At 42.8% G+C, this 25,275-nt stretch overlaps 2 protein-coding genes across 3 annotated transcripts; both read right to left on the bottom strand.

The window, feature by feature from the left end:
- Positions 1–649: 649 nt before the first annotated feature.
- Positions 650–9,281, bottom strand: LOC142379915 (FXYD domain-containing ion transport regulator 6-like). Of its 2 annotated transcripts, XM_075465292.1 has the most exons (10): positions 9,033–9,281; positions 7,389–7,445; positions 7,222–7,248; positions 5,220–5,243; positions 4,969–4,992; positions 2,558–2,632; positions 1,303–1,339; positions 1,128–1,165; positions 1,004–1,028; positions 650–905 (listed from the first exon to the last, which is right to left on the bottom strand). In XM_075465292.1, exons 2-9 carry the CDS (start codon positions 7,438–7,440, stop codon positions 1,024–1,026), a joined length of 282 nt encoding a protein of 93 aa, XP_075321407.1. In that variant the 5' UTR covers positions 7,441–7,445; positions 9,033–9,281; the 3' UTR covers positions 650–905; positions 1,004–1,023. The 2 variants fall into 2 exon arrangements, with proteins under 2 accessions (XP_075321407.1, XP_075321408.1); XM_075465293.1 differs by lacking the exon at positions 7,222–7,248.
- A 711-nt stretch (positions 9,282–9,992) lies between these two features.
- On the bottom strand, positions 9,993–24,173 carry LOC142379912 (IgGFc-binding protein-like). The gene is made up of 23 exons (XM_075465288.1): positions 24,155–24,173; positions 23,985–24,032; positions 21,887–23,128; positions 21,443–21,789; positions 20,710–21,289; positions 20,012–20,610; positions 19,335–19,902; positions 18,926–19,191; positions 18,462–18,803; positions 17,801–18,374; positions 17,510–17,709; positions 17,181–17,322; positions 16,748–17,076; positions 16,084–16,663; positions 15,392–15,990; positions 13,843–14,410; positions 13,141–13,739; positions 12,464–13,031; positions 12,176–12,375; positions 11,653–12,033; positions 11,257–11,543; positions 10,436–10,486; positions 9,993–10,318 (listed from the first exon to the last, which is right to left on the bottom strand). The coding sequence occupies exons 2-22, from the start codon at positions 24,028–24,030 to the stop codon at positions 10,477–10,479; spliced, it is 9,027 nt and encodes a 3,008-aa protein (XP_075321403.1). The 5' UTR covers positions 24,031–24,032; positions 24,155–24,173; the 3' UTR covers positions 9,993–10,318; positions 10,436–10,476.
- Between the last annotated feature and the right edge of the window lie 1,102 nt (positions 24,174–25,275).

Here is a 25,275-nt window from a genome sequence, read left to right as displayed (position 1 = left end):
CCACTGGTGCAATCTGGGGGTAATTCCAATACTGAAAAAAAAAAATAAAAAAAAAATAAAAAAATCGAGCTGTAGTTTCCAGGGAAATAGTGGACACAGCGGGGCGATACTAGAGTATTTTCAACTACTTACTGAGACTTATACAGTTGTTACAACACAGAGAATTTTTTTTTTTTAATGATTTGTCTTAAGGTTTTTTTTTCCCCTTTACACGAACATTCCTCTACATTTCTTGCTGATCAACGCTGCTGATTATTTCAGTGCAGAAAGGTGGGCTTGTACACTGGAAGTGCACCAGTTTCTGAGTGGTGTTGCTTTGTGCAGTGCAGTCAGCCTTGCCCCTGCAACTCCAGGGAGAATACAGCCTGCATATGCAGCTTTTACTGTTGCAGAAGCTGCCAGAAAAACAAAACAAAAATCTACCACTTTAAAGCCATACAGTGTATAGAGTGTATGTTTTTTTTCATTGTCAAAAGCTGCTCAATGCAGCACATCGACGAGTCCACACTCGCTGCTGCTAGTTACTATGGCATGTGCAACCGAACTGTCTGTGGTGTCAGCAGAAACCGGGGTGCTGCATAACAGACTGCTGCTACACTCACTGGTCTACAGCTGTGATAGAGTGAGGGAAATAAAAACAGAGGAAAGATGCATTTTAAAACATTTGCTTTATTATTCAGCATCAAATTGCAAGTCACAAAAATAGAAATAAGAATCACACTGTTGCTACTGTATAAAGTTGGAACATCATCTAATGACAGTTACTGATGATAAGAACTTTAAAAAAAGAAAAAAAAAAGAAAAGAAAAGACATTCAAGAAGGCTCCACGTTGAGTTAATGGAAAGACAGTCTTCCGCTCTGATCATGGTGTTTGCTGCCACCTAATGGCAAACGATCGGTGACGCTGTGGAGGAGGTGGAATAAAAAAAAGGTTTGATCGGTCCTGGGAACTATTCGTTCAGCCTCTTGTTTAAGGGTTTGGATTCAGAGCTGGTTACTCACCAGCTGTTCTGCAGAGTTTGTTAAGCTGTGAAAAGAGTTTAAGATTATTGTCCTATAAAAAAAAAAATAAAACACACAAACACTTGATAGTCAATTAACATTTACAGTTATGGTAAACACTCACCCTTCTGGACACCTGGTTCCACATCAGGACCTCTGACTCTAAGAAAATTATGACAAAAAAAACAAACAAAAACATGCATTTAGAATGCTTTCAATAGTAATTCAAAACTAGAAAAATAAGAGAAAATTTCATAATATTTAAATGTACAGAGTTTGTTGATTTCTACGTAACATACCTCGACTTGTCGCTCTTTGAACAGGTACACTTTCGGGCTGTTTTTGGGCAGAAGCACGAGAAAAAGGATTATTCTGGGTTTTTACGACACTGTCGGACTCAAGAGATTTAGGAAATTCTTAAAGACACAAACAACCCTCCCCCCTTCCCAGTTGTATAAGGAAGTGGTATTTGCTTCAAGCCCAGATAGATCCACGAACACAACACTTGAGCTCACGATCCCATCTGGGCAGCGAGCCTCAGAAGGCCTTACAGTTTGTAGGTCATTGGCCCGAGACCGAAACTGTTCTCACGTAACTAAATCACTCCAAAAGTCAGTCGTATAGCTAAAAATACAGAACACTGGTGTCAATGTGCTGAAAAACCGCCTGGCTGTTTTGCAAAAGCCAAGACTAAAGCTTTCTACTACGACATCTAGAGTACAGCGAGTCCATCTTTTAAGTCACAAAGTTTAGCAAAAGCATCAGGCAGGTTCGCAGAGTTGAACTTCTTGTACTGAGAAGAATTTCTCTTTGGCCAGGGGCTTTCAAAGGGGCTGCTTCAATCAAATTACGATCAAAGAGACTTATCTGTTCGACAATCGTCTATGCAAAAAAAGAAAAAAGAAGAGAAAGAAAAAAAAAATGAATAAAACTCAAACGTCCTCACACAAGCAGTTCAACACAGTTTTTGGTTGAAGGGGAAAAAAACCTGGAAAAATAATCGTCCTTCATTTTTCCTGTTGTCTTCCATTCATCTTCAAACTTAAACACGAACTTACAAACTAAAAGAAAAAAAAAGAAAAAAGAAAAAGACTTTCGGTGCTTTTGATTTACGTTTGAATTGGTCTTTAATAAAAATCTGCTGTATTTGAATATTTCTGTGAATGTTTTGTTTGAATTTCTCCAGCCAACAAAAGCCCAATAGGTCCTCGCGGAGTGCAGAATCTCAAGGTGGCAGGGCGTGCGAGTCCCACTGAATTATTTATTGGCAGGTTTTGGTTTTCAGAACTACAACTGGCAGAAGCAGCAGCACTGAGCTGGCAGGTAGGAGGAGGAATCTTGGAAAGGACACCGAGTGAGAAGGGGGGATGAGATGTATAAAAGGCCAGCTTACTGGAAAGAGTGCTTACCTCTGTGCAAAAAGCATCTGTGTGCCTCCTGAGAGGAGCTGCAGCCTATCTGCTTTGCATCACTATTTTAATTTGTGTACAGGAATCACTGTGTAGTGACGCTCGCACTCGACATTCCACATCTGCCGTGCACTTGGGTACTTACTAACGATGAGGGCGATGCCCAGGAGGAAGAGTGCCACGGCAAAAACCAGGCCACCGATTCTCAGAGATTCATAATCTGAAATTCAAGACAAACAAAAAAAAAAGAAAAAAAAAGATTTTATTGCTTCTGCAGAGGTGCAAGATGGGATGTTTTTTTTTCAGTTCTCACACAACATAAAAGAAAAATCTTGAGTAACTTTCTGAGGTTTTTACATTCTCCAAAATAGATATGTTGGGACGCCACAAATTCTTATAATTTGTCACCAGAACTGTAAACACCACGGTCAACTTTTTCTCTGCGGTTTGGTTGTTGATGACCAGAAAGCGAGAGAGAAACGATGCCTTTTCCCTTCAGTGGCAGAGAAATCATGGAAGGCAGCAGAGGCTGTGGCACAGTCCGTCCCATTTATGTTGTATTGCCATCATTTGATCTTGTACCCTTACATCAAGGTCAAGAGGGGGGATATGCAGATACTAAAAATACATACAGTGAAAAAACAAAAGTACCTCATCTGCACAGGGATTCCCGACGTTACGAGCTCGTGGCCTTTTAAAAAAGGAAGTGTTGTCTATTTAGGACTACTGAACGTGCGTTTTGGTGTGCTGCCCAGAAGGCGTGAAAAAAATCCCCAGTATGTCACAAAAGACAGAGTTAAAAGCAGAGAAGCTGAAATATCCGAGGTAAGGGTCAGTACGGGAAACCATGAAGATACTGCATTTGGTTTCTGAGTGGACGTTGTCAAAAATGTAGAAAGAATGCTCATTTGATAAAAAAATAAATACATCGAATTCTGCATGACGGCGAATGTTGGTAAAGATAAATTCAGTTCCTTGACCTCAATAAAAGTATCAACACGGCAACTCAAAATGCTCCATTACAAGTACATTCTGCATTAAATATTTTACTTAGGAAAAACTTCTTCAACAAAAATGTGGCATATAAGTGCTGGTTTAGTCCTTCTGACTGATCCAATATCATTTCGAAGAGATACAGCATGCAACTTTTGTGCTGCCAAAACTGACCTAGTTTGAACTTCCTAACGTACAGTTTTATATACGAAGCCACCAGAAACATTTGAGGAGCTTTAAGATGACTAAACATAGAGGAGAGAAGGGAAAAACTAAATTCTGTGACCCAAACGTGTTTTTTTACCCCCCTAGATCATGGGGGTTCCTACTTTGAACAGCTCATTCTTCTGTCTGAAACTACAGCCAGAGAAATCCAGTACAAATTGAGGTTATTGAAGTTCGTAGCTCCCTTCCCCGGGGGGTGGGGGTGTGATCAATAAAAGAGGGTCATTCTAAGGTGTGGAATAGTCTCTCAGGATAACGTTAATGCCTGTGTGCCGTTTACTCAGGATCATGTGGACAAGCCAGACGGCTAAGGTAGAGAATAAGAACAAAACAGAACATTTTGGTTTCAGTGAGAAATAATTATCTTTAAATTAACCTCATCTGTGAAATGCAGTAATCGCAAGGACCGTTGTTTGGGTCAAATTCCCTGGATTAGGTCCTGGGTTGCTTGGCATGATTATGGACCACTAAACTCTGCATACCGCTCAGATAATGTCAAGTCATCTGTCAGTGAATTGAATCTTAGCAGCGAACGGTCCATGACAGGATGACAATCCTAAGCACACAAGTTGTTCGACTGAGAAAATGATTCAATTAGATTAAAGGGAATGTTTTGGAAAGGCTAAAGTCAAAAGCCCTGACCTAAATCCAATAAAAATGCTGCTAAAACAAGCAGTTCATGAAAGGAGAAACCAAACCCCCCCACCAAAAAACAAACATCCCAGAAGCTGAGATATGGACTAAAATCAATTTAAGCTGATGCTCAACAGTTCCCAGAAACATTTGGCAGTTTCACAAGATTCGAATGTTGTTGTTTTTGCATCAATTTGCTTCTTCTCCTTTTTTTGGCAGAACACAGTTTAATGCGAAATTGTTATTTATTTATAATAAATAAATATATTTATATTTAAACTAGGAAAAATAAAAGAGAAAATGTGAAGGGGCGGAGCCTTCCCCCAGGGGAAAGGAGGGAAATCACTGCCGTCGAGGTGCTCTAAGACGACACAAGCCATGGGTGAAACAGTCCATCATCAGTCTGACTGTTCCAAAAATAACCAGAGGGACGAACAAGTACACAACTGAATAGAACCCAAATGCAGATGTTCAATCAATCTGTGCGTTATTTTCCCCCTTGGATGCACTAGAAAATCCTCCCAGCGGACAGGATGTGACATTTCGGTTTTGGGGGCTACTCCAGAAGCTGGACCGGAGGGTGACGTTTTTCCATCACCTCTGGAAAAACAAGAGACAAATGCTAACCCGTCTCACCCTCCCAGATGTTTCCTGCAAAGAGCGTCGACCCATTAAAAGAACACTGTTTGCGTGCTCAGCACTCACCGTAATGAAAAGCGCTGTCAAAGTCTGGTAGGAAGACAAAAAAAAAAGAAAAAGAAAAAAAAGAGGTAGATTAATCCACAGCCAGAGAGTTCTCATCATTTCGCGGCTTCTCAGCAGGTTTTAAAGCTTCAGTCTGGACTTTAGTCAGTTTGGTGTCTGTATCAATGTGCATGCCTGCTACAAGTTTCCTTCTTTTTTCTAATTTCACAAATAATTTGACTGCTCTAAGCTTCATCTTGAATCATACCCACCGTTGTCGTCATCTGTGGATGAAACTGTACAAAAAAAAGAAAAGAAAAAAACATCAGTCTTCATAAGAAATGAACAGTTAGTTGCGTCAGAGCATGTTAGCTCTGTCAACATTAAAGAGAGGGTAGAGCAAATTCACAATACAGAGTGTGCAGAATACCTTCAAATCCCCATTTGTACTCAGGAAAAAAGTATCTATACCGGCTAATATTAAGCCTATAGAAAGTAATCAGCAAGTTATAATGAATTTAACTGACATTGCTTAAATTAACCCCAGTTTCTCTGCGGTTCACACAAATCTTAGGATAAAGATATCTATATGCCCAAAGTAACAGTGCCAATTGATAAATATGATTTACTCAAACAAATGAGATACAACCCTGACATGTTTTTGTGGGGGAAAAAAAAATCAAAGCAACGAATGTAAAAATGGGGATTTGAGATTGTATGGCTAAGGCCTGCTTATTCAAACATACGCCACCGCAGACGTGTTAATGACAACAAAAGGTTAACGTGTTTGAAAATGTGAAAAAAAAAGGGCAACGATTTCCACAGGATGAACTTACTTTACCATGCAGGCCGCTTCCGTGTCATAATCGGTACAAAACATTATTGTCCCTTAGTCTCACAAAGGCTGACCCGTCTGAAAAGTGCTCAATTAAGAATGACACCTGCGGGATCGCGCTCCCCTCCGTTTACCCGCAGGTGCGTTTGGTTTAATTGCTCTGACATGTGTTAATCTGTACCCTGCAAGCAATGCGGGGAAACTGCAGGCCTCTTTGATCAGTCTCATTTCCAAGCAGGAAAAAAAAAAATAAATCAAATAAATAAATCGTGGGGAAAAAAAAACCGATGGATGCAGCCTTTAAAGTCTCTTTTTTTTCGGTTAAAGAAAGTATACAGCACTTAGTATCTTGTCAAATCTCAATGTCTGCCTTATGGCAACGAGCAGAATAATCTTAAGCGCCTGATTTAAAAGCAGACAGTGTTTACATGAGCGTCAGTATTTGGAGTGAGAACAATGTAACGTTGCAGTGGGATACACTGGAGGTTACATAAATGCTGGAATCGGCCAGTATTTCCTACCATCGATGTGTTATTTTTCACAGTCGTTTTAAAAATATTAATTTGCCGATGTGCAACCTTTGAAATATCCGCCGTGGCGTGTGGTTGGGGTTGTATAAAAGCGTTTCATATCCAACTTCTATCAGCAGCTTGTCAACACTCAAGTTTAAATGCTAGAAACGGAGAGACTCGTCTGACAGCTGGTGAGGGAACCACGTCCTCGCCGAAAGTGATGCAATTCATTCTGAAACTAAATGCCGAAGATAAGCGCGTCGCATTTGAGACCGTGGACTCAAAAAAAATAATCTCATACAGACAGTAGTAGCCTGTTCAAAGGAGAGCAAGAGTTAGAGATCTAGAGTTACCTCTGACCTCATTCTTGGGCAGCAAATCCTCACGTTAATCTTTTTCGAAATGAGGCACAAAACCGCTTTTTTTCCTTTGTTTTTCTTTCTTTGCACATATTGTTTCCAACATGTCTTAAAAGTAAGGACTGACTTGCAGTCGCACAAAGAGGAGTGAAGAAGGAGGGAAAAGGAATGAGCGTGGGCAAACCTGCTTAACGTCAAGCTCAACTGATGGCATGCGGGGCTAATGGAGATGCGAGTCAGAGAGCTGGACCTGTGTTAACAAGGGAAAGCCTGGCAGTTGTCCGAATAACTGATTATTTCACACTGCAGGGGAAAACAACAACCAAAAACATGACCTTTTCTCAGAGCAAAACATGGACGTAGAAGATTCTTGAAGAAAAAATATACAGAAAATGTATGCCGAAACTACATCAAAGAAATGCCAACAAGATTAGGAGCCATTCTTTTTTTTTTACACGTTTGAACAAAAAGGAAACGGGGCAAAAAGCCACACAAAAAAAAAGCCAGAGCGCAGACAACTTCCAAAGTCCATGCATTCTCTCTGACCACTCCAATGCAACGAACTTACCAAACATCTCCCTGCCGAACGCTGATCCTGTTATACAGACAACATCAGCTTGTTTATCGCGCAGGAACTTATACAACACAGCCACAGGGAGTAACTGAAGAACATCCAACTTACACAGGCCGGTTCACCCCAAAAACTCCTGAATGCTGAGTGAAAATGGTACTCACCAAGTGCAGGAGCCAGCCAGGAGCTGAATGCCACCAACACCACAAGATCCATTGTACCTGTTAAGAGGAAACAAAACAGGAAGTTGGGGCAAAGCAGCCGGTCACGTAAAGTTTGCAGCCGTTGGATTAGTTTGTTGTTCTCCAGCAGACCACCAGAAGGAATGGACAAAGCCAAAGAAGTAATGCAGCTCGACGCGGTCTCATTGGTTCCTATAGACATCATCAGGGTTCAACCACAGAAGTATGTATGTTTTTTGTTTTTTTTTACATGGTAAGCACTAATTCTCATGAGAACTTAACTGAAAATAATTTTCTGTGGGAAATTTATCCCTCCAATGACCCCGTTCTTGGTAGGGACATAATGCTCCACTTTGGCTAGACACAACATAACTGGATCACAAATGTTAACAGGATGCATGTCCTAATAATTTGGTCTTTTGGCTCTGGGTAAGAGAGGAAGATCTATTTTAGGCCCATCACCCCAGAATATGGGGCTTGGCAGTAGAGGGGTGTAAGGCAACCGTGGTGTTGAGTTGCATTAGATATTTGGTCAGTAGGTTTTGCTATTGGTTTTGCTGGGTCACCAGTATAGGGCATGAGCCTCGTTGGGCTGTTTTTCTATCTATATATTATCTAGAACATTCCTTTGGGATTCTCTTACACCCATATGTTTACAGGCAGAGATTCTTCAACCAGACTACCTATTGGACACAGGAGCTGAAAAAGGTCCTCGATTTAGAGAGCACACCGGGTGCGATTTTGCTCGCTTCACACACAGATTTATCGCCAGACATGACAGCGCCAATGAAACACAGGCGCATGTAACTCTACTCTACAGTTGAAGAACATCTTAAGCGTGAAATTAAATGTTTTGCACTGCAAAGATCAAAGCTTGTGTTTAGCAGAGACAAGGATTGCCTCCCTGGCCCAGAGCACTGTTGAGGATTCATGCATGACTAGAGTGGGGGTGTGAACATGGAGCTGGAGCTGGAAAGAAATGGGGACTAGCCCTGAAAGCAGGATTAACAACAAAGGCCTGCCAATCTAGGTTTAATAAAAAGAAAATATGGGGTGATTTATTCTAACATGAAGCAGTCCAATAATCTTGTCTGTTAACCTTCTGAGAGGTTCAGAAGAATATAATAGAGACAGGATATAAGCACATACAGAGACTCTTAAAAGAATTCCCGTGGATTGTAATAGCCTGTAATTTACACCGACAGTGCGCAATTAGGAAAAGGATTGTGGTTTACATTGTAGTTGCATTGTCCCCCCCATTTAAATTGTGGCACTTTCAAGGCTGGCGGCACAGCCTCACGGAAATTAAAATTGAAGCACTTTCACAAACCAAACACAAAACGTGTGAATGCGAAAACACACACTGGCCACGAGGGGTAAAATTTGCGATAGCGGTGTGTGTGAAGTAGCTAATTATATGCGTCACATGTCTACAAGCAGTAGACGTGCAGTTGGGTGTTGAGAGTGACTTTCGAGGAGTTAGAGGAAACCGAATTTATGAGCACAAAAACACTCACTTTAATATTCTTATTCAGTTTTTTTTATATATATATTTATATATAGCTGCAGTAATAAGAAAATGCGGTACGAGTAAATCAACAGGAGCATACGTTTAAAGGAACTTACCGTTTATCTTGCAAGTCTTAATGAGAGTTCCGCAGAGAATCAAACTTGCAGAAGAACTTCCCTACTTAAATGTCACTTCAGCCAAGAAATAGTGTATGTGCAAAAGCCCTCTCTTGTGACAAGCAAAAAATAAATAAATAAAATAAAACCTCTAATTAAAAATGACTTATTGTAGCTGCATTCTGTGCAGATGCGTATGTGCCCTGCTGTACAACTTCACCAAGCTGTTTTCCTTTTTGGTCTCGTCTCTGGAATGAGGCAGAGGGGGGCGGGGTGCCACTGAAGTTACTCCCAAAAATTACCCTGAGCTGCCCTGCTCACACTGTGAGCTTCACAGTGAAACAACGCAAGGAGACTTAGCACCGACACGGCCTACTGTGCTGCATGGCTGATATCATGCATTTTGTTGCCAGGAGTAACAGTTGAGTGTGACTTTATAATGAGCTGTAAATCGTGCTGGTTTATCCCCATAGGCATATTTAAGAGGCATAATCAGCATCTTAACAGTAAGCATGTTGTACAGTGGTGCAGTTTGTATGCTGCAGAGGGAGGCTCATGCCTGTGAAGGCAGAAGCATAAACACTATAGGTCTTTCAGGGCCAAAACAGCCTGTCACAGAGGTAGCTTTCTCTCAGCTATATGGAAACACTCTTCATAAGGCCTCTCCCATAGCAAACTGACAGCAAATACACAACTGGTCCCAGATAGAAGCAGCTCGTGTCCCAATATGGTATTGTAACTGTTTAGCTGGACATGGTGGAATTTTGTTATTGAACTCAGATGCCCTCCTACTCCAAGGACCTTTCTCTCTTATCAGACTTTAGGTGGAGATGGGATTTCTCTCACCAGCTGTAGCACCATGTCACGTTGAATGATGTGCATTTGTAATTTGGATTGCTGTACACGTTTTCTGGGAGTTTTGTAATAGTTATGTTATTTCTTGAATAACTGGAGCGCACATCATTTTGAAAGCATTTTTATTTAGCAGTCAGAACAGCAAAGGAGACACCTCTCTCACAAATGCATTCCCAAAGTACAGTGAGACATTTATTATTCCAGACCGTTTCCTTTTCCTAAATGAGGTTCTGTGAAAAAGAGATAACATGCTGAATGTTTTTCCCTCTCCACTAGATGGAGATGTTGGACAAGAGAGAGCCACAAGGCTCGACAACTCCGAAGAGAACAATAGAAGACCGGATTGCCAAGAAACAATGAAAACTACTATATGAATCAAGAGGAAGCGGTGAAGTGTGACGAGGGGGCTTGTAAACAAGCAGCTCTTCATCCTGTTAAACAGAGGGAAAACACAGGTATGTAAACCACACTGTACAGCCATTTCATTCATGTGGATGCACCCGTCCCCAATTTTGAGAGGAAACAATTAGGGTTTTTTTCCCCTTTACCTGTCTACCAGATGTTTTCATGAATGCAGAAACCAGCATCTCTACAGACCACTGCAATGAAAAGGGACACTGTAGTCAAAGTGGCACTTGAGGAAGTAAATTCATGTCCACAGAGGCACAACAGAGATCACAAACAATGCTTATGAAAATTGTTTTCTTAAAGCTAAATGCAAGAGCAAGCACTGATTCTCTGGGGTACTTCTTGTTTTCAAAGTGATGAGGCAACTCCGAATAAAAAGAGGAAGGGGGATACCCAAAACTCTCAGAAGGATTGACTTGAGGCTAGGATGCAAAACTAAAGGCATGGACCCAAATTAATATTGCACCCAGATGAGTCTTAAGTGTCTTTGGATGACAAGCAGTGATTGGATTGCAAGCTTCGTAGCTTTTGATGGCCATGCCCGTCAGCTTCACCTGCTTTTTAATCAGTAATTACCACAGGGGATTCTCGGGCATTTCTTAATTGAATAGAGCCAAATGCAATTAAAAATTACACATTCATTCCTTTAAAAGGGCCCCGTGGAGTCCTTGTTTAGTTGTTGCTGTTAAGAGAATGAGCAGTTGAATGGTCACAGCACTGTCTCATCTCTTCCTGATCGCTAAGTGATTTTTTTAGTTTGCACGGTAAAAAAAATAAAAAAAATAATAAAGGCTTCCTCTTTACCTGGAAGGTTATGAGGAATAGGCAGTCAGGCAAGTTCAAATTAACACGAGAGGCACTGATTTGAGCATGTAGTGGAGCATAGAACTATCATTGTCATAAATAATACAGGATTTTATCTTTACCACAGAATATGCCTGCATGTTCTTCAAATTCTCACCATCTAGAAAAGTCTCCAGCGCTCCAAGAGCTAACAACTGCCGACATATCAGTGGTGATTTTCCCATCTGCCGTCTTCAGATCATCTTTAGAGTTGTTGTTGTAGTTGCCACAGGCGCCGCACATTTTACCAGACATGCTGCCGTCAACAGTGACAGTGACCTCCTGTGAAATTGAGTAGATGACCCGCACACCTGATGTCCTCTCAATGACCACGCTTCGGTCTGAGACTTGGACTGATAGCTCGTTTGTCACTTTGCTGGGAAGAGTCAATTTCTGGCCATTTACCTGGAGGACACGAAAGACAGGGAGATAGAAATAGAAGCAAAAATAATTCAGATGGATTAAAAACAAAATTTGGCTCGGCATCAAAAAGCTCATGTTCAAAGCTCCTCACCCAGGTCTCATGTTGACTGTTCACTGTCACGATGGCATCCTTGAAGAACACATACACAGTAGCAACAGCCGGAGAGGCGCTCTTTATGCATTTCCTGACATCCACAACTACACGGAACCACTGCTTAGCAGCTTCATCACACAAAGACGCCACCTCGAATGCCCCTTGAGTTCCAATCGCTCCAGACATATCATCGAATGAGCTCAGCTTGCCAACTTGGCTGATTGTGCAGTGGCCCTGTTTGATGTGACAACCCCTGACCCCATCTCTTACATCACAAACGTCCCCATTGGTACAGGAGAGCTTTTCACATTTTACCAGTCCAGATGCCTGGCACACACACTTGGACTTACAGTCTTTGTCCACCACTGTTTGGCCCACCTGAAACACAATTTGTGGTGTCATAATAGCTTATTTACCTGTCAGTGAAAAAACTATTCTTACAAAAAAATGTAAGTTATTTGTAATTTACATGGTTACAATATTTGGAAGAAAAATAAAATAAAATGTCGTAAAGTTTTACCATCAGATATCTGCCATTGTGCACACAGCCACATTTTTCAAGGGGTACACACTGGATGCCATCAAAAACAAAGCCGTCATCACACTGGCATCCTTCAAAACAGCTTTCAGAGCAAGTAACTGGGCGAATGAAGCTGGCACACGTCCCACCACAGGTGTCAGCACACACCTCATAGTGACTGTGTGGAGGGCAGGAAGCAGCTACAAGAGGACATTATTACAAATGAAATGATAAAGCACGGATAGCATGTAAACATCCTCAGTTCAAATATTTTGGTGTGTATCTTACGGCAGAAGGAGATGCTTCTCCAAGGCTGGATTTGAACTCCTGCGTTCTGGCAGGCCAGTGCGTAGGCCTGGACGCTGTTACACAGCGTCTCTTTGCTACCATCCATTGCACAAACATCAAACACACAATTAGACACATATGCTGCTGGGTCGATTTTACTGTGGCATGATTTGAAAGGCCCATTAGGTGCGCTCATGATGCCACAGGAGTCGGGTTTTCCATACAAAGTAACCTTGCCCTCATCACATACTGGACACTGCCCTCCACAGCCACCACACACATGACCGGGTAGGTTCACCACCCACGCCTTCCCAAAGTCATCGATGTTGTTTGTTTGTTTGCCACCAGGAAGTCGGAAATCATCTTTCCAATTTTTGTTGTAATCACCACAAAGACCACACATCTTATCCTGGTATGTAGAGGGAACAATCACCTCAACATAATACACAGTGTCATAAAGGACCTTCAGTCCGAAAGCTGTTTGGACTACTATATTGCGACCTTCCTGGACGACAGTGAGACGCCCTTCCTCAAGAGTGAGAGGAAGGTTGAGAAGTTCATCATTCACCTGGTAAGAAAATGTTGGGGGAACATAATTATTGTGAGAACTTTTGTGAGGAAACTGAAAAACATGTAACACGTAGATGGAAGTGTTTCTGATAAAATGTTGAACTCACAATGACTTTCCATGGCACTCTTTGCTGGATGTAAATGACATAGCCGTGCACTGTCACCGCAACTGACTTGGTCACAGCCACTTTTCCATTTCCATACTTTTCATTGCCCTGAGTCACAGTAAATGGTGTGAGCTGGCCTTTGTCATCATTGCAAACCTTGGCCAGCACGTAGACACAGGTACCCTGGAAGTCAAATCTCCGTCCATCAAAGGAAATGTAATGCGGGTCACCTGAGGCCACACACTTTCCTTGCCCTTCCGGATGGCAGCCTTTCACCCCTTTTACAAGCTTACAAACTTCTCCGGGACGACACATGGCCTTTTGGCAAGACACAGCTCCGTTCTCTCCACAGATGCACTGCTCCATACACTTATCTTCAGGGTAGAATATATCCCCTTTCTTGTAGTATTGACCTTCGTAGGAGCACCCACAGTCTCTGACGGGCACACAGGTATCCCCACTCAGTAGGTAGCCTTGGTCGCATTCACAAGCTTCTGCACAACGCCTGTGGCAGGTGGCGATGGAGGTTAAGCTAGCACAGGTGACTGGACAACCCGAGGCACACAGGGTGTAATGGCTGTTATCGGGACACTCCATTGCTATGAGATAAGATGAGACCGGATTAAAGATGGCAGACACTCAAAACAACGTCAAGACAAAAATTAAACTATACTGTAACTGAAAGCATAAATTCTAACTCACGACAAAATGCGTCTGTCCTCCAGGAGTGGATGGTGATTCCTTGGCTCTGACAGGCAGACGCATACACTTCCACAGCATCACACACTGATCCTTGGTGACCGTGATAATGACAAACATCATAAACACAGTCCTCCATGTAAGGAGCAGGGTCCACACGGCTATGACACTCTCTGAAAGGCCCTGCCTTGTCACTAATGATACCACAGTACTTGGTGGTTTCGTACACTTTCTTCTGGGAATCTGAGCAGGCCTGGCACCACTCCCCTTTGCAGACTGATGAACAACCTGGTGTGAGAGCCACCTGCCAGCTCTCCCCCAAGTTGGCTCCATTGGGGGCAGTCTTGCCATTTGGCATGGTCAGGTCATCCTGAGCTTTCCCATCGTAGTTACCGCACATACCACAGACGGCGCCCTGGTAGTTGCTGGGCAAAGTAACACTCACCGTGCTTCGCCAGTCGAAGCTCACAGTGATACCAGCAACTGTCTCAGCCACAGCTGTACGCCCGCTCAGAGACACAGCCAGCTCATTATTGTAAACCAGAGGCAGTGAAGCAAGCTGCCCATTGAGCTGAAGAGCAGAGAAGGAGGGAAAGAGGGAGGAATATTTTTAGGAGATTATAGATTTAATAATTCTGTGGACCTTGTTAATCCGTTCTTATGTGCATTTAAATCTTAGTTTAATTAAAGCTGCAGTCTGCAGGATTTGTTGTTGTCATACGTAAAGTCCAACTTTTTGGCATTTTAAGAGTTTACATGATCTATCAGAACGCTTGAAGTTGAAAACGGTGACCTCCGTAGTCGCAAAATGCAAGAAATGCTTATTTTTTAACCGAAAAATAAAAAGTTATTCAACTTCCTGTCCCGCCCCATCAAAACACATGAGAACTCGTGCACGTAGATGTGCACGCCAGATGCGCCTACACGACTCCTCATTCATCAACTCACCTGTCATTTGCGATCATGGAAGACACAGTAAGTAGACAAGCCCGTAATGAAGTTCAATAGTCTAGATAAATAAGCGTGGGGACGAGCCTACCTTGTATCGCGCGTGCACAATCGGTGATTGACAGGCAGCAGAGCCCAGCTCGTAAACCTGATTGGTTACCTTTTACCGGTCCGGTCTGCAATTTTGTAAACAAACCTGCTGGCTTTGGAGGGACCTAGCGGGACATATAGGGGACCTAGAGAACTCATTTTTTTTTGTATTGGGGTATTTAATGTACTACTTTCAGAATCCCCGGACAGTTCCAGGCATTATGCTTGAAAAAGAGTTGCAGACTGCAGCTTTAAGACCGCCTGGATCAAAATTTTAATATGCAATTAAATATACATGCAGAAGAGCATGAGGGATGTCAGAATTAGCGCGGTGACAAAAGGAATTATCATCCACTCCTTTCAATGAGGCCTTTCGAGAGGATCTGTGCTGTTATTTTCAATAATGCGACTACATGCTGTGTCCTATTTCTCATCTCTCCGAAAATGCTTATAAAAGCAGAAAACTCTGTAATCATTTATTACATCACCAACTTCCATCATTATCCACACTTACCAAGACCTTGTAGGGATATTCTCTGCTGATGATGAGAGTGGCGCCATATATTGAAAAAGTGACTGTCCGTGTGTAGGACACGGCCTTGCTTCCCCGGTGGTCATTCTGCACAGTCACGTTGAACGGCACCAAACCGGCCTGCTTAGAGCAAAGACCAACCAGCTGATAGACACATGTGCCCTGGAAGTCGTACCTGCGGCCATCAAAAGTGCGGTAGTGTGGATCACCCGAGGCTGTGCATGTTCCGTAACTGATGGGTCGGCAGGCACGCTCTCCGTCCAACACGGTGCATTTCTCGTTGGCAGAGCAGGAGGCCTCACGGCATGTCACCATGCCCAAAGTTGTGTCACACACGCATTGACGACCGCAAGCCTCATCTGCCCAGAACTGCTGGCCTGGCTTATAGTAGCGGCCCTCATAAGAGCAACCACATGTTTCAGCAGGCACACAGACGCCAGCACTGAGGACATAACCTTTATCACACACACAGGCCTCCACACATGCATCTTCGCACTTCTGTTTTTCCTCAGGGAACGGGCAGGATGGCTGGCAAGGGCTGGCACAGTCTTCATAGCTGCTGTGACGCTGACAATTCATTGCTGGATGTAAATTAAATTGGGACAAGCGTTAACCAAAAAAAGGTTAAATATTTGATTGCAATCTTGAGTGAAAGACTCAACTTAAATACTTACGACAGCCAAATTGTTTCCTCCAGTTCTTGATTATTATTCCCTCCTCACGACACTGCTTATTGTAGGATGCTAGCGCCTGGCACAGCATCTTTTTGTCTCCCTTATTGGAGCACATGTCATACACACAGCTGTTCATAAAGGCCTGAGGGTCCACTTTTCCAGTACATTTCTTGAACACACTATTGGTCTGTGCTGCTAGGGCCCCGCAGAAAGCCTGGGTTTGGTAAAGTTTCCGCTCATTATCATCACAGGTAGGACAGTTTTTTTCACATGTGTCCCAACAAGGATGGTCCTTGTCCTGATCAGGTGTTTGCCAGCTCTTGCCCCACTCTGTCACTGAGGAGACAGCTTTGCCAGCTGGATTCTGGAGCTCATCACCTCTGTTACCATTGAAGTTGCCACACAGGCCGCAGACGCTGCCGAAATAGCTGCTGGGAAGCTTGATTACAAGATTCCAGTTCCAATCATAGGTCACTATCAGGCCAAAATTTGTCTCAAGCACTGCAGAGGGCCCTCTTTGAGAAACAGAGACTTCTCCGTCACCCAGTTGTACAGGAAGATTCAGCAGCTCCCCATCCACCTGTATATCATGCAATGGAAAAAATAAATACGCTGCGCACACTGAAATATAACAGGTTGAACAGACAAGAGGCTAAAATCTCACCGTGACTCGACCAACTTGGTTCTTTCGCATGGTGATTTTGAATCCATGCACAAGTACATCCACCTCTCTGACATAGGAAACTGCTGTGTTTCCCCGGTTATCATTCCTCTCAGTGACGGAAAATGGAACTAGACCATCCACATTCCCGCAGGTCTTTGAGATGACATACTTGCAGGTTCCCTGGAAGTCAAAGTTGTAACCATCGAATGTGTGGTAGTGGGGGTCACCCCATGCCCAGCAGGTGCCCGTGTACTTGGGGACGCACACAGCCTCGCCCTTCTTAATAAGGCATTTTTCCTGGACACGGCAATTGGCATCTTTGCAGGGATCTGCAAGAAACAAACAAACTTTTTTTAAAACCAGCTACAGCTTTTTTTTTTGGGGGGGGGATTTACAAAGTTAAAAAAGATCATTTAAAATTAGTAGGTCTTGCCTGTGTTGTAACATTCCCTGATTCCTTTCTTGACCATGCATTCAGTGTTTGGAGGACAGGAGTGCTTTTTGCAGAGAAGGCCTGTCGCTGGATCACAGGTGCACTTATTGTCACAGCCTTCCTCATACACGACTTCACCAGGCTAATGACAGAGAAGTTCACGGGGGCATGTTAGAAAGAGATAGGAAATTTCCACAAATTTAGGTTATTTTCTACCAACAGTCTCAGAGGAAATCCTTATTGAAAATATCTCAAATCAACAGCAACTCCACATTGCTGAGAACGGTAATAAATTAACTTTTTGCACAGAGGGAGGAACTGAATTGTACCTTGTAAGTTTTCCCGTTTTCATAGCAGCCACATTCACTCTCTTTGACACATGTCTGTCCATTAAATAAGAAGCCAATATCACATTCGCATCCTTCTGTACAGCCGGTGGGGCACTGAACAATATCTGTGAGGCCGGGGCAGGAAGCGGCACAGCTTTCTGCACACACCTCATAGTGACTGTTGGCTGGGCATTTCATGGCTGCAGTATCGCAAGAAAAAGAAAAATATATTAGGGAGGAATCAACGCAACAACCAATTTTATCTTTTTGAAAATATTCGTTGCCACTCACGACAGAAGGAAGGAGTCCTCCAGTTTTTGACATCCACTCCTACCATATGACAGTTGTAGGCATAGGCTTCTACGCTATCGCAAAGCACCTTTCCATCGCCATTGGAGGCACACATATCAAACACACAGTCATCAAAATGTGCCTGTGGGTCCAGTTTACTATGGCAGGCTGCAAACGGACCTTTGGGTGCTGTAAGAATACCACAGTAAGTGGTCTTTGAAAACACAGCCTTGTGGGCTTTGTCGCAGTCAGGACAGTTTTTCCCTTCACAGCCATCTTCACACACCACATTGGGAATGGTGACCTTCCATGATTTTCCAAACGAGTTGACATTTTTGGCGAGTTGATTGTTTGGCATCTGGAAGTCGTCTTTTCTTTCCCCGTTGAAGTTGCCACACAAGCCACAGACTTTGTCGCGGTAATTACCAGGTACTGTGACCGTCGCATGATAGACCAGGTCGTATGTGACAAGTAATCCAAAATCAGTTGCAATAACATAGTTTCTGCCCTCTTGATAGACCTGCACTGCTCCCTCGTTAAGATTCACCGGAAGGTTGTTAAACACTCCATTCACCTAAAAGAATGGAACGGGTGTTATTTGAAGAGAAAACTGCAACTATGAATAAGAGTGATGTTTAAATGAGGAGCAAGTGTCACTCACCAGCACTCCAAACAACTTGTTCCTCATGATGAGAGTGAAGCCATAGACCTCCACAGCAACCAGCCTGGTGACAGACACCTTTTTCTTTACCCTCATTTGGTCCCACTGTACGTTTTCCACCTGAACAGAATAGGCCTTCAGGTGGGTACCCTCCAGTCCACAGCTCTTAGAGAGCATGTAGGTGCAGGTGCCCTGGAAATCAAATTTTTGCCCATCGAAAGAGAGGTAATGTGGGTCACCAGAGGCTCGGCACACACCCTTACCGACTGGGTGACATTTTTGGATGCCGTTTTCTATCTTACACTTCTCATTAGGGCCACATGTGAACTTCTTGCACTCAACCTGATAAAAACAAGCGAGAAAGAAGAGAACGCTCGTAAAATATAACAAATGAATTCCCATTTGATAAAGTCACACTAATGTGAGCCATATTTGAATGTTTTAATCATTTCAATATCAATCACCTCTCCATCTTTTGAGCACTTGCATTCCTCCTGACACTGCCCACTGGGATAAAACACTTCTCCAATGCGGTAGTAGCGTTCGTTGTAGATGCAGCCACACTGTGAGAAGGGAACGCAGCGATCTCCACTGAGGATGTACCCTTCATCACAGGAACAGCTCTCTTCACATTGACCCTGGCAACTTTGAGGAGAAGACAGAGTCTTGCAAGTTGCAGGACAGGCAGTTGCACATAGTTCATAGTGGCTATGTGGGGGACATTTCACTGCTGCACAGAGGGAACAAACAACAGTGAGCATGAAACAGAAGAAACACATCAAAATACATATCTGAACGTGAATATTCTTCTTTTGAATGAGAGTAAATAATGCTTCAATAGAAATTCTGTTTTTAAATTGGATGTATTCTTACCACAAAACTGTTTGGTCCTCCAGCTCTCCACCTTGACCCCGATCGCTTGGCAGGCAGACATGTATGACGTAATAGCCTGACACAACACATCCCTCCTGCCCTTATAAAGGCATACATCATAAACACAGTCTTCAAAGTGGCCAGCTGGATCCACCTTGGCATGGCAGTGATGGAATGGTCCTTTGGGGTCCCTTATCATGCCACAATAATTGCCCTTTTCGTACTGCACTTTCTGGGTAATGTCACAGTCGGGACACACCCCTTTACAGCCTCCTACACAGCCTGGGATCTCGGCCACACGCCAACTAGTACCAAAATCTGCTGGCTTTATGGGATTTATACCATTCTTGGGGATCAGATCATCATGGGGTTTGTCGTTGTAGTTGCCACAGAGGCCACAAACAGCTCCCATGTAGTTGCTTGGCAATGTTACAAACACAGCACTTTGCCAGTTGAAGGAGACTTTGAGGCCAAAATCTGTAGTGACAACAGCATACCAGCCACTTTTATACACAGATACCTTTCCTTCATCCAGGGTGATGGGAAGGTTGACCAGCTCGTTATTCACCTGAAGGAGAGAACTTAGAGTTACTTTAATGCTATGATCAAATATTCATTGAAAGTAAAGATCGTAAACAGAATTAACTGTGATGTACCAAATGTTTTGCATCTCTTACCATAATTAGGCCTTTGTGTGTCTTTGTAATGACAATGCTGTGGGAGAACACCTTGATCCTCACTAACTTGGTGTAGGAAACCACCTTGCTGCCCCGGTGATCATTCTGCACCTGGATTTCAAAGGGCACTAACTCTGGGTCCTTGGAGCAGAGTGCTGCAAGTTGGTACACACATGTGCCCTGGAAGTCAAACCTCTTCTTGTCAAAGGTCACATAATGGGGATCACCTGTGGCCTGGCAGGTGCTGTAGGACACAGCCTGGCATTTTCTTATTCCATCCACCACTTGGCATTGCCGCCCTGACCCACAGCCTTTATTCTGGCACTCCACACGTCTGCTTCCAGGCACACATTTACACCATCGCTTGCAGTCTTGGTCAGCCCAGAACGTATCCCCAGCAGGAATATAGTGACCCTCATAGGTACAGCCACACTTAGCAGCAGGCACGCACGTGTTTCCACTTAAAACAAAACCTGCATTACAGGTGCAAGTCTCCACACAGGGGCGTTTGCATTTGGACGGGGCATTAGGGTCAGAACAAGAGGCAGGGCAGGCATTACCACAGAGCTCATAGTGGCTATTGGCTGGACATTTGGCAGCTTTAGGGAAAAAGGTGAGGAGAGTGAGGTAAATGCTTATAACAATAAATGTCAAAGAAATTAGTCAGTTTACTCATTAACATTAGTAACCAAACTTACAGCATTTAGCCATCTTCCTCCAGTCTTCAACCTGGACCCCAGCATCCTGGCAGGCTTCGGAGTAAGCCTCCAGAGCTTTGCAAAGAAACTGTCGAAGACCATTTCCCATGCATAAATCATATTTACAGCTCTCAAAGTATGCTTGTGGCTCAACAACAGCATGACATTTGTTGAATGGACCATTTTCTTTACGTGTGATGAGCCCACAAAACGAGTCACTCTCCCACTTTTTCATCTGGTTTTGGTCACAGCTACCACACCCGCCAGCGCAGTCATCGCTACACTGAGGATCTTTAACCAGCCCTGGCACCTTCCAGCTGCTACCAAAGGCCACAGCCCCATTTGCCTGAGTGCTGGAGGGGGTGGCAAAGTCATCACTGGGATTGCTATTGAAGTTCCCACAGAGTCCACACGTCTTGGCAGCGTAATTGTCAGACAAAGTGATAACAAGATTGTGATCCCAGTCGTAACGGACTGTCAGACCAAAATCAGTCTCTATGACCACAGAGCGGCCGCTCTGAAACATATTCAGTTTGTCGTCCTTCAAGACAATGGGCAAGCTCCACAAAGTATTGTCAATCTGCACAAATACAAACAGGAGATTTTACATTTCAATATGTCATATAAACAAATGATGAAAACTAAAAGCACAATAAATAATTAAAAATGTAACAGATTCTACAAGATTGTTAACGATAATCATCATTTGCTGACAAAAATATGACCCCCTTACCCTTACACGGCCTGTTTCAGACCGAACGGCTGTTATGGTGATTCCATACACCTTCACCATGACCAGGGCAACATATGACACTCTGCGGCTTCCTCTGTTCTCATTCTGAGCCAGGACCTCAAAGGCTGTGAGATGGTTGTCCTTCCCACAGTTTTTAGCAATGACATAAGTGCAGGTACCCATAAAGTCAAAGCGTCGCCCGTCGAAAGTGCGATAGTGAGGATCTCCCATGGCCCAGCAGGTACCGAGCTTTGGTTTCACTGGTTTGGGGACACAGGAGGGGGAGCCACCTTTCATCTCACACACCTCATTTAGACTGCATGTGACACTGCTGCAGGACAAAGATCCTAGAAAACAAAGTACAAATTAATGCTTGCATCACAGTGGTTCATTTATGTGAAATATTTATCTTGAGGGGTTGGGGAACTCCCGTGTGCCTCTTACCTTGTTGTATACACTGTGCTGGGGAACCATAACCATTCATCTGGCTGACTCCTATACTGTAAAGAGCAAAGCTGGAGCCAGAGCTGGACACATTGTGGATATTGTTGCCAGGGTCTTGTTTGTAGGACATCTCTGCCCAGGAGAAATCTGTCCCTGTGACCTCTTTCCACTGAACAGCTGGTGGCAGGTTTTTGCTATCAAAACGCATCGTTTCTTTTGCACTATTTTTTGCCACAATCAGGGCTTTGTTATCAAAATCATCCAGAGCGTTCAGCGAGTAGGAAGAGCAAAAGCGGTCTGTGGACATTATGGTCATCAAAAATGGGTCATAGTATTGGTACCAGCCTCGGACGACACCATTGAAGAGCAGAAGGACCTGGATGCCATGATCAGATTGAATAAACAGTGTCTCCGGATTGTGGTAGTTGAGCTCCTTCATCTGTCCCCTGGACAAACTGAAATCAGATTTACGGCTGCCGATATTGACAGTAACTCTGGTAGGTTGGGAGGCCAGGAGATAAACGCTATCATATTTACTCTGGAAGCTTAATGGGGGCATGATGAAGCTGGTTCCCCACTTGCTTGCTGGCAGAAGCTGCTCATAAACATGATTGCACTTTGAGAAACACCAGGTACAAGTGTGACCTGTGAAAACAGCAACAGGGTGCTTGGAGGAAACTCTGCTGCCAGACAGGTCATACTCGCTCTGGAGCTGGACACTCTCATACGGCTTGAGATCTATTGTAATTTTGCTGCCTTTTCCATAAACACGACCCTGGAATTTGATTGACCCTTCAGGGAAAATCTCCACTGTGTTGCTAACTTTTCCATTTGTCACAGCAAACTCCTTATAGTAACCTTTTGAGGTTGCAGGAGGAGTAAAAATGAAGTATTCCGTGCCCCACTCAGTGGTCGGATATACCACAGCGGTGTCCGCTGTGTAAAGCTTGTAGTTAAAGGAGGTTACAGACACATCTGCTGAGGCTTCAATGCTCACCACGTTGGGAGACTTTTGACAGCCGGACATCTCAACAGCAGTAGGAACACTGACGGTCACTGATTCTCCTGCTTTCAGCGATTTCTCTTGCGTGAAATTTAAAGAAGGCACTTTGACTGTCACTTTAGTATTTGCTTCAACAGCAGTGATGTAAAGCTGCATACGAGGATGGTCATAGCGTGGAGCATAATTCTCCATGAAAGATGCAGCAAACTCCCGTCCTGTCCAACCAGCACTGGATGGACCTGAGAGACGGGGAGGGAACGAGGAGACAGAAGAACGTGTCAAAAGGAGAGCTTTTTAAAAAAAATGTATAGAGTTACCTAAAGTAAAGGATCGTGACACAATTGGGCTTTAGAACTTTTCTGCAAGTTGAAAATATATCAGAAAAGCATTTGTAAATTATAGAGGCAGTTTGTGCCAAGACAATCAAAAGGAATCCCAAACTGGAAATATAAAAAAATAACAAAAAAACTGGCGTGAGACATAGCACACATAGTACAAAGAAACAAGATGACACCAAAGAGAAAGCTGCTGAAAAATGCCTCCTTTTTAAAATAAAAAGGCAGGGATGAATGCTAGCCTACATGAGTGGATTGCTTTTTTTTCTTGATTACCACTGTGAGAGATGGAAAAGTCACTTGACTGCTTCTCAGCAGTGCTCAATAAATCACTTGCGTAGACTTTATAGTTGCATAATGGAAATATTATCAATATCTGCGCATTTGCAGCGAGAAAACCACTCAGTCAGAGCCTGGGGGATTTAGATTACACTCATGTTTCAGCCATTCAGATTTTATAGTTCCAACTCAATAGCAGCTGAAGGTAAATACAATCCCCAACAAAAGCAAATTTCAATTTAGATGGTTATCCTTTATGTGCTGCATTCTCAAAGTCTTTGCCTGTTTAGCATTCTGCCTCACGCGCACAAGCACTTGGGATAGCTGCGCAACAATGCTCTCAACTAATGGGTCTGACAACTTTTATAAAGTTCTTCATTGCTACAATAAATTACTGATCGTAAATAAGACAAAGACAGATTCTTAACAATGAGTAAAAACTGTACAATAAAGAGAAAACTATGTGTAAAACTATACTTACAACTCAGTAAAGCCCCCAAAGCACAAAGCAGCAACAGGGTTCCCATGGCTGAAATAGAGAAATTCTCATTTTAGTGATCAAAATATTTGTATTAGTTATATTATCTCGATGATATCATTGCATTCATTCGACAAGACAGCCCAAAAATCTTTCATCCTAACAGTACTTACCTGCCAAGAGGCATACAATTTCAATAATTTTTTTACACAGTCTTATCCTTTTATACACTGATGGGCACACACAAAAAACGCAAACTGACCAATGAAAAAACTTCACAGTCCAACAATACCGTTCCACTAAAACAAATATAGGCAGAACTTTACAATGACATTTAGGTCCTGTTTTATGTTGACACAGGTGTGAAGTCAAATAAAAAGTACATGTATAGGATGAATCATAATAACTACCGATGTAACACACCCTGCGATATGTTTTCCCATGATTTATTCCAGGAATCATCGAAGAATCACCAGCTTTCCTAATAATTTTGATGAAGTAGTCGAAGCATCTGTAGACGTGGCTGAAAAAAGAATAAAATAATTTAAAAAAAGAACCACAGCAAGTTTTTGTTGCTTTTCTCTTAAACAGAAAATCTATTGACGGCAAATTATGAAAAAAAATGCATTCACGCTGTTTCTCTAGTAAAATTTATACAGTGTAAAGCAGTCTTATTGCTTTTTTCATCAGCAAAAAAAAAAGTAGAGCCATGGGATATTCAACAACAGTCGGATGTAGGTTGATCTGATTATTAGTTGTATGTTCTGGTAGAACCAAATAATATGATCCATGCTGGTCTAGAAAAAGCAAGAGAGCAATAAGACCAAACTCACAACTTATCTTAATCTAAACTTAGCTCAGACTTTCTTAAGTAACATGTCCTAATTTGATAAGAGGGCCTCTTAAAAAATAAAAAAAACCAGAATATTTACGAATGAATGTTTAAATATATATTTAAGATTTCAAAATGATAGTTTGCTCAGTGAGAATGGACATTTTATTAGATTTCCATAACGGTACAAAATCGGCTACCATGAAGCTCCATTTTTGCAAATAGTAACTGTTAAATACTAACATTTTCACAAATTGAAATTGCACGTTTATTTTTCCTCTGTATCTTCATTTCTCTTACTTCTGAGATGTCCTTGAATGCTTTATGTCTTGAGTTCTCTTTATCAGACACAGGTGCATTGTATCACTAGATTTTAAGTATCACGCGATAAAAACCACACTTTCTTCTCAGAATCCTGTATGGCTCTCACACGTGTCCTGTATCCAGCTTGTAAAATGGCCC

Source organism: Odontesthes bonariensis, chromosome 5 (genome assembly GCF_027942865.1).
Source record: "Odontesthes bonariensis isolate fOdoBon6 chromosome 5, fOdoBon6.hap1, whole genome shotgun sequence".
NCBI classification, from domain to species: Eukaryota; Metazoa; Chordata; class Actinopteri; order Atheriniformes; family Atherinopsidae; genus Odontesthes; species Odontesthes bonariensis.
The sequence above is the reverse complement of the archived record's forward strand: the minus strand, read 5'-3'. Positions and strand labels throughout refer to the sequence as shown.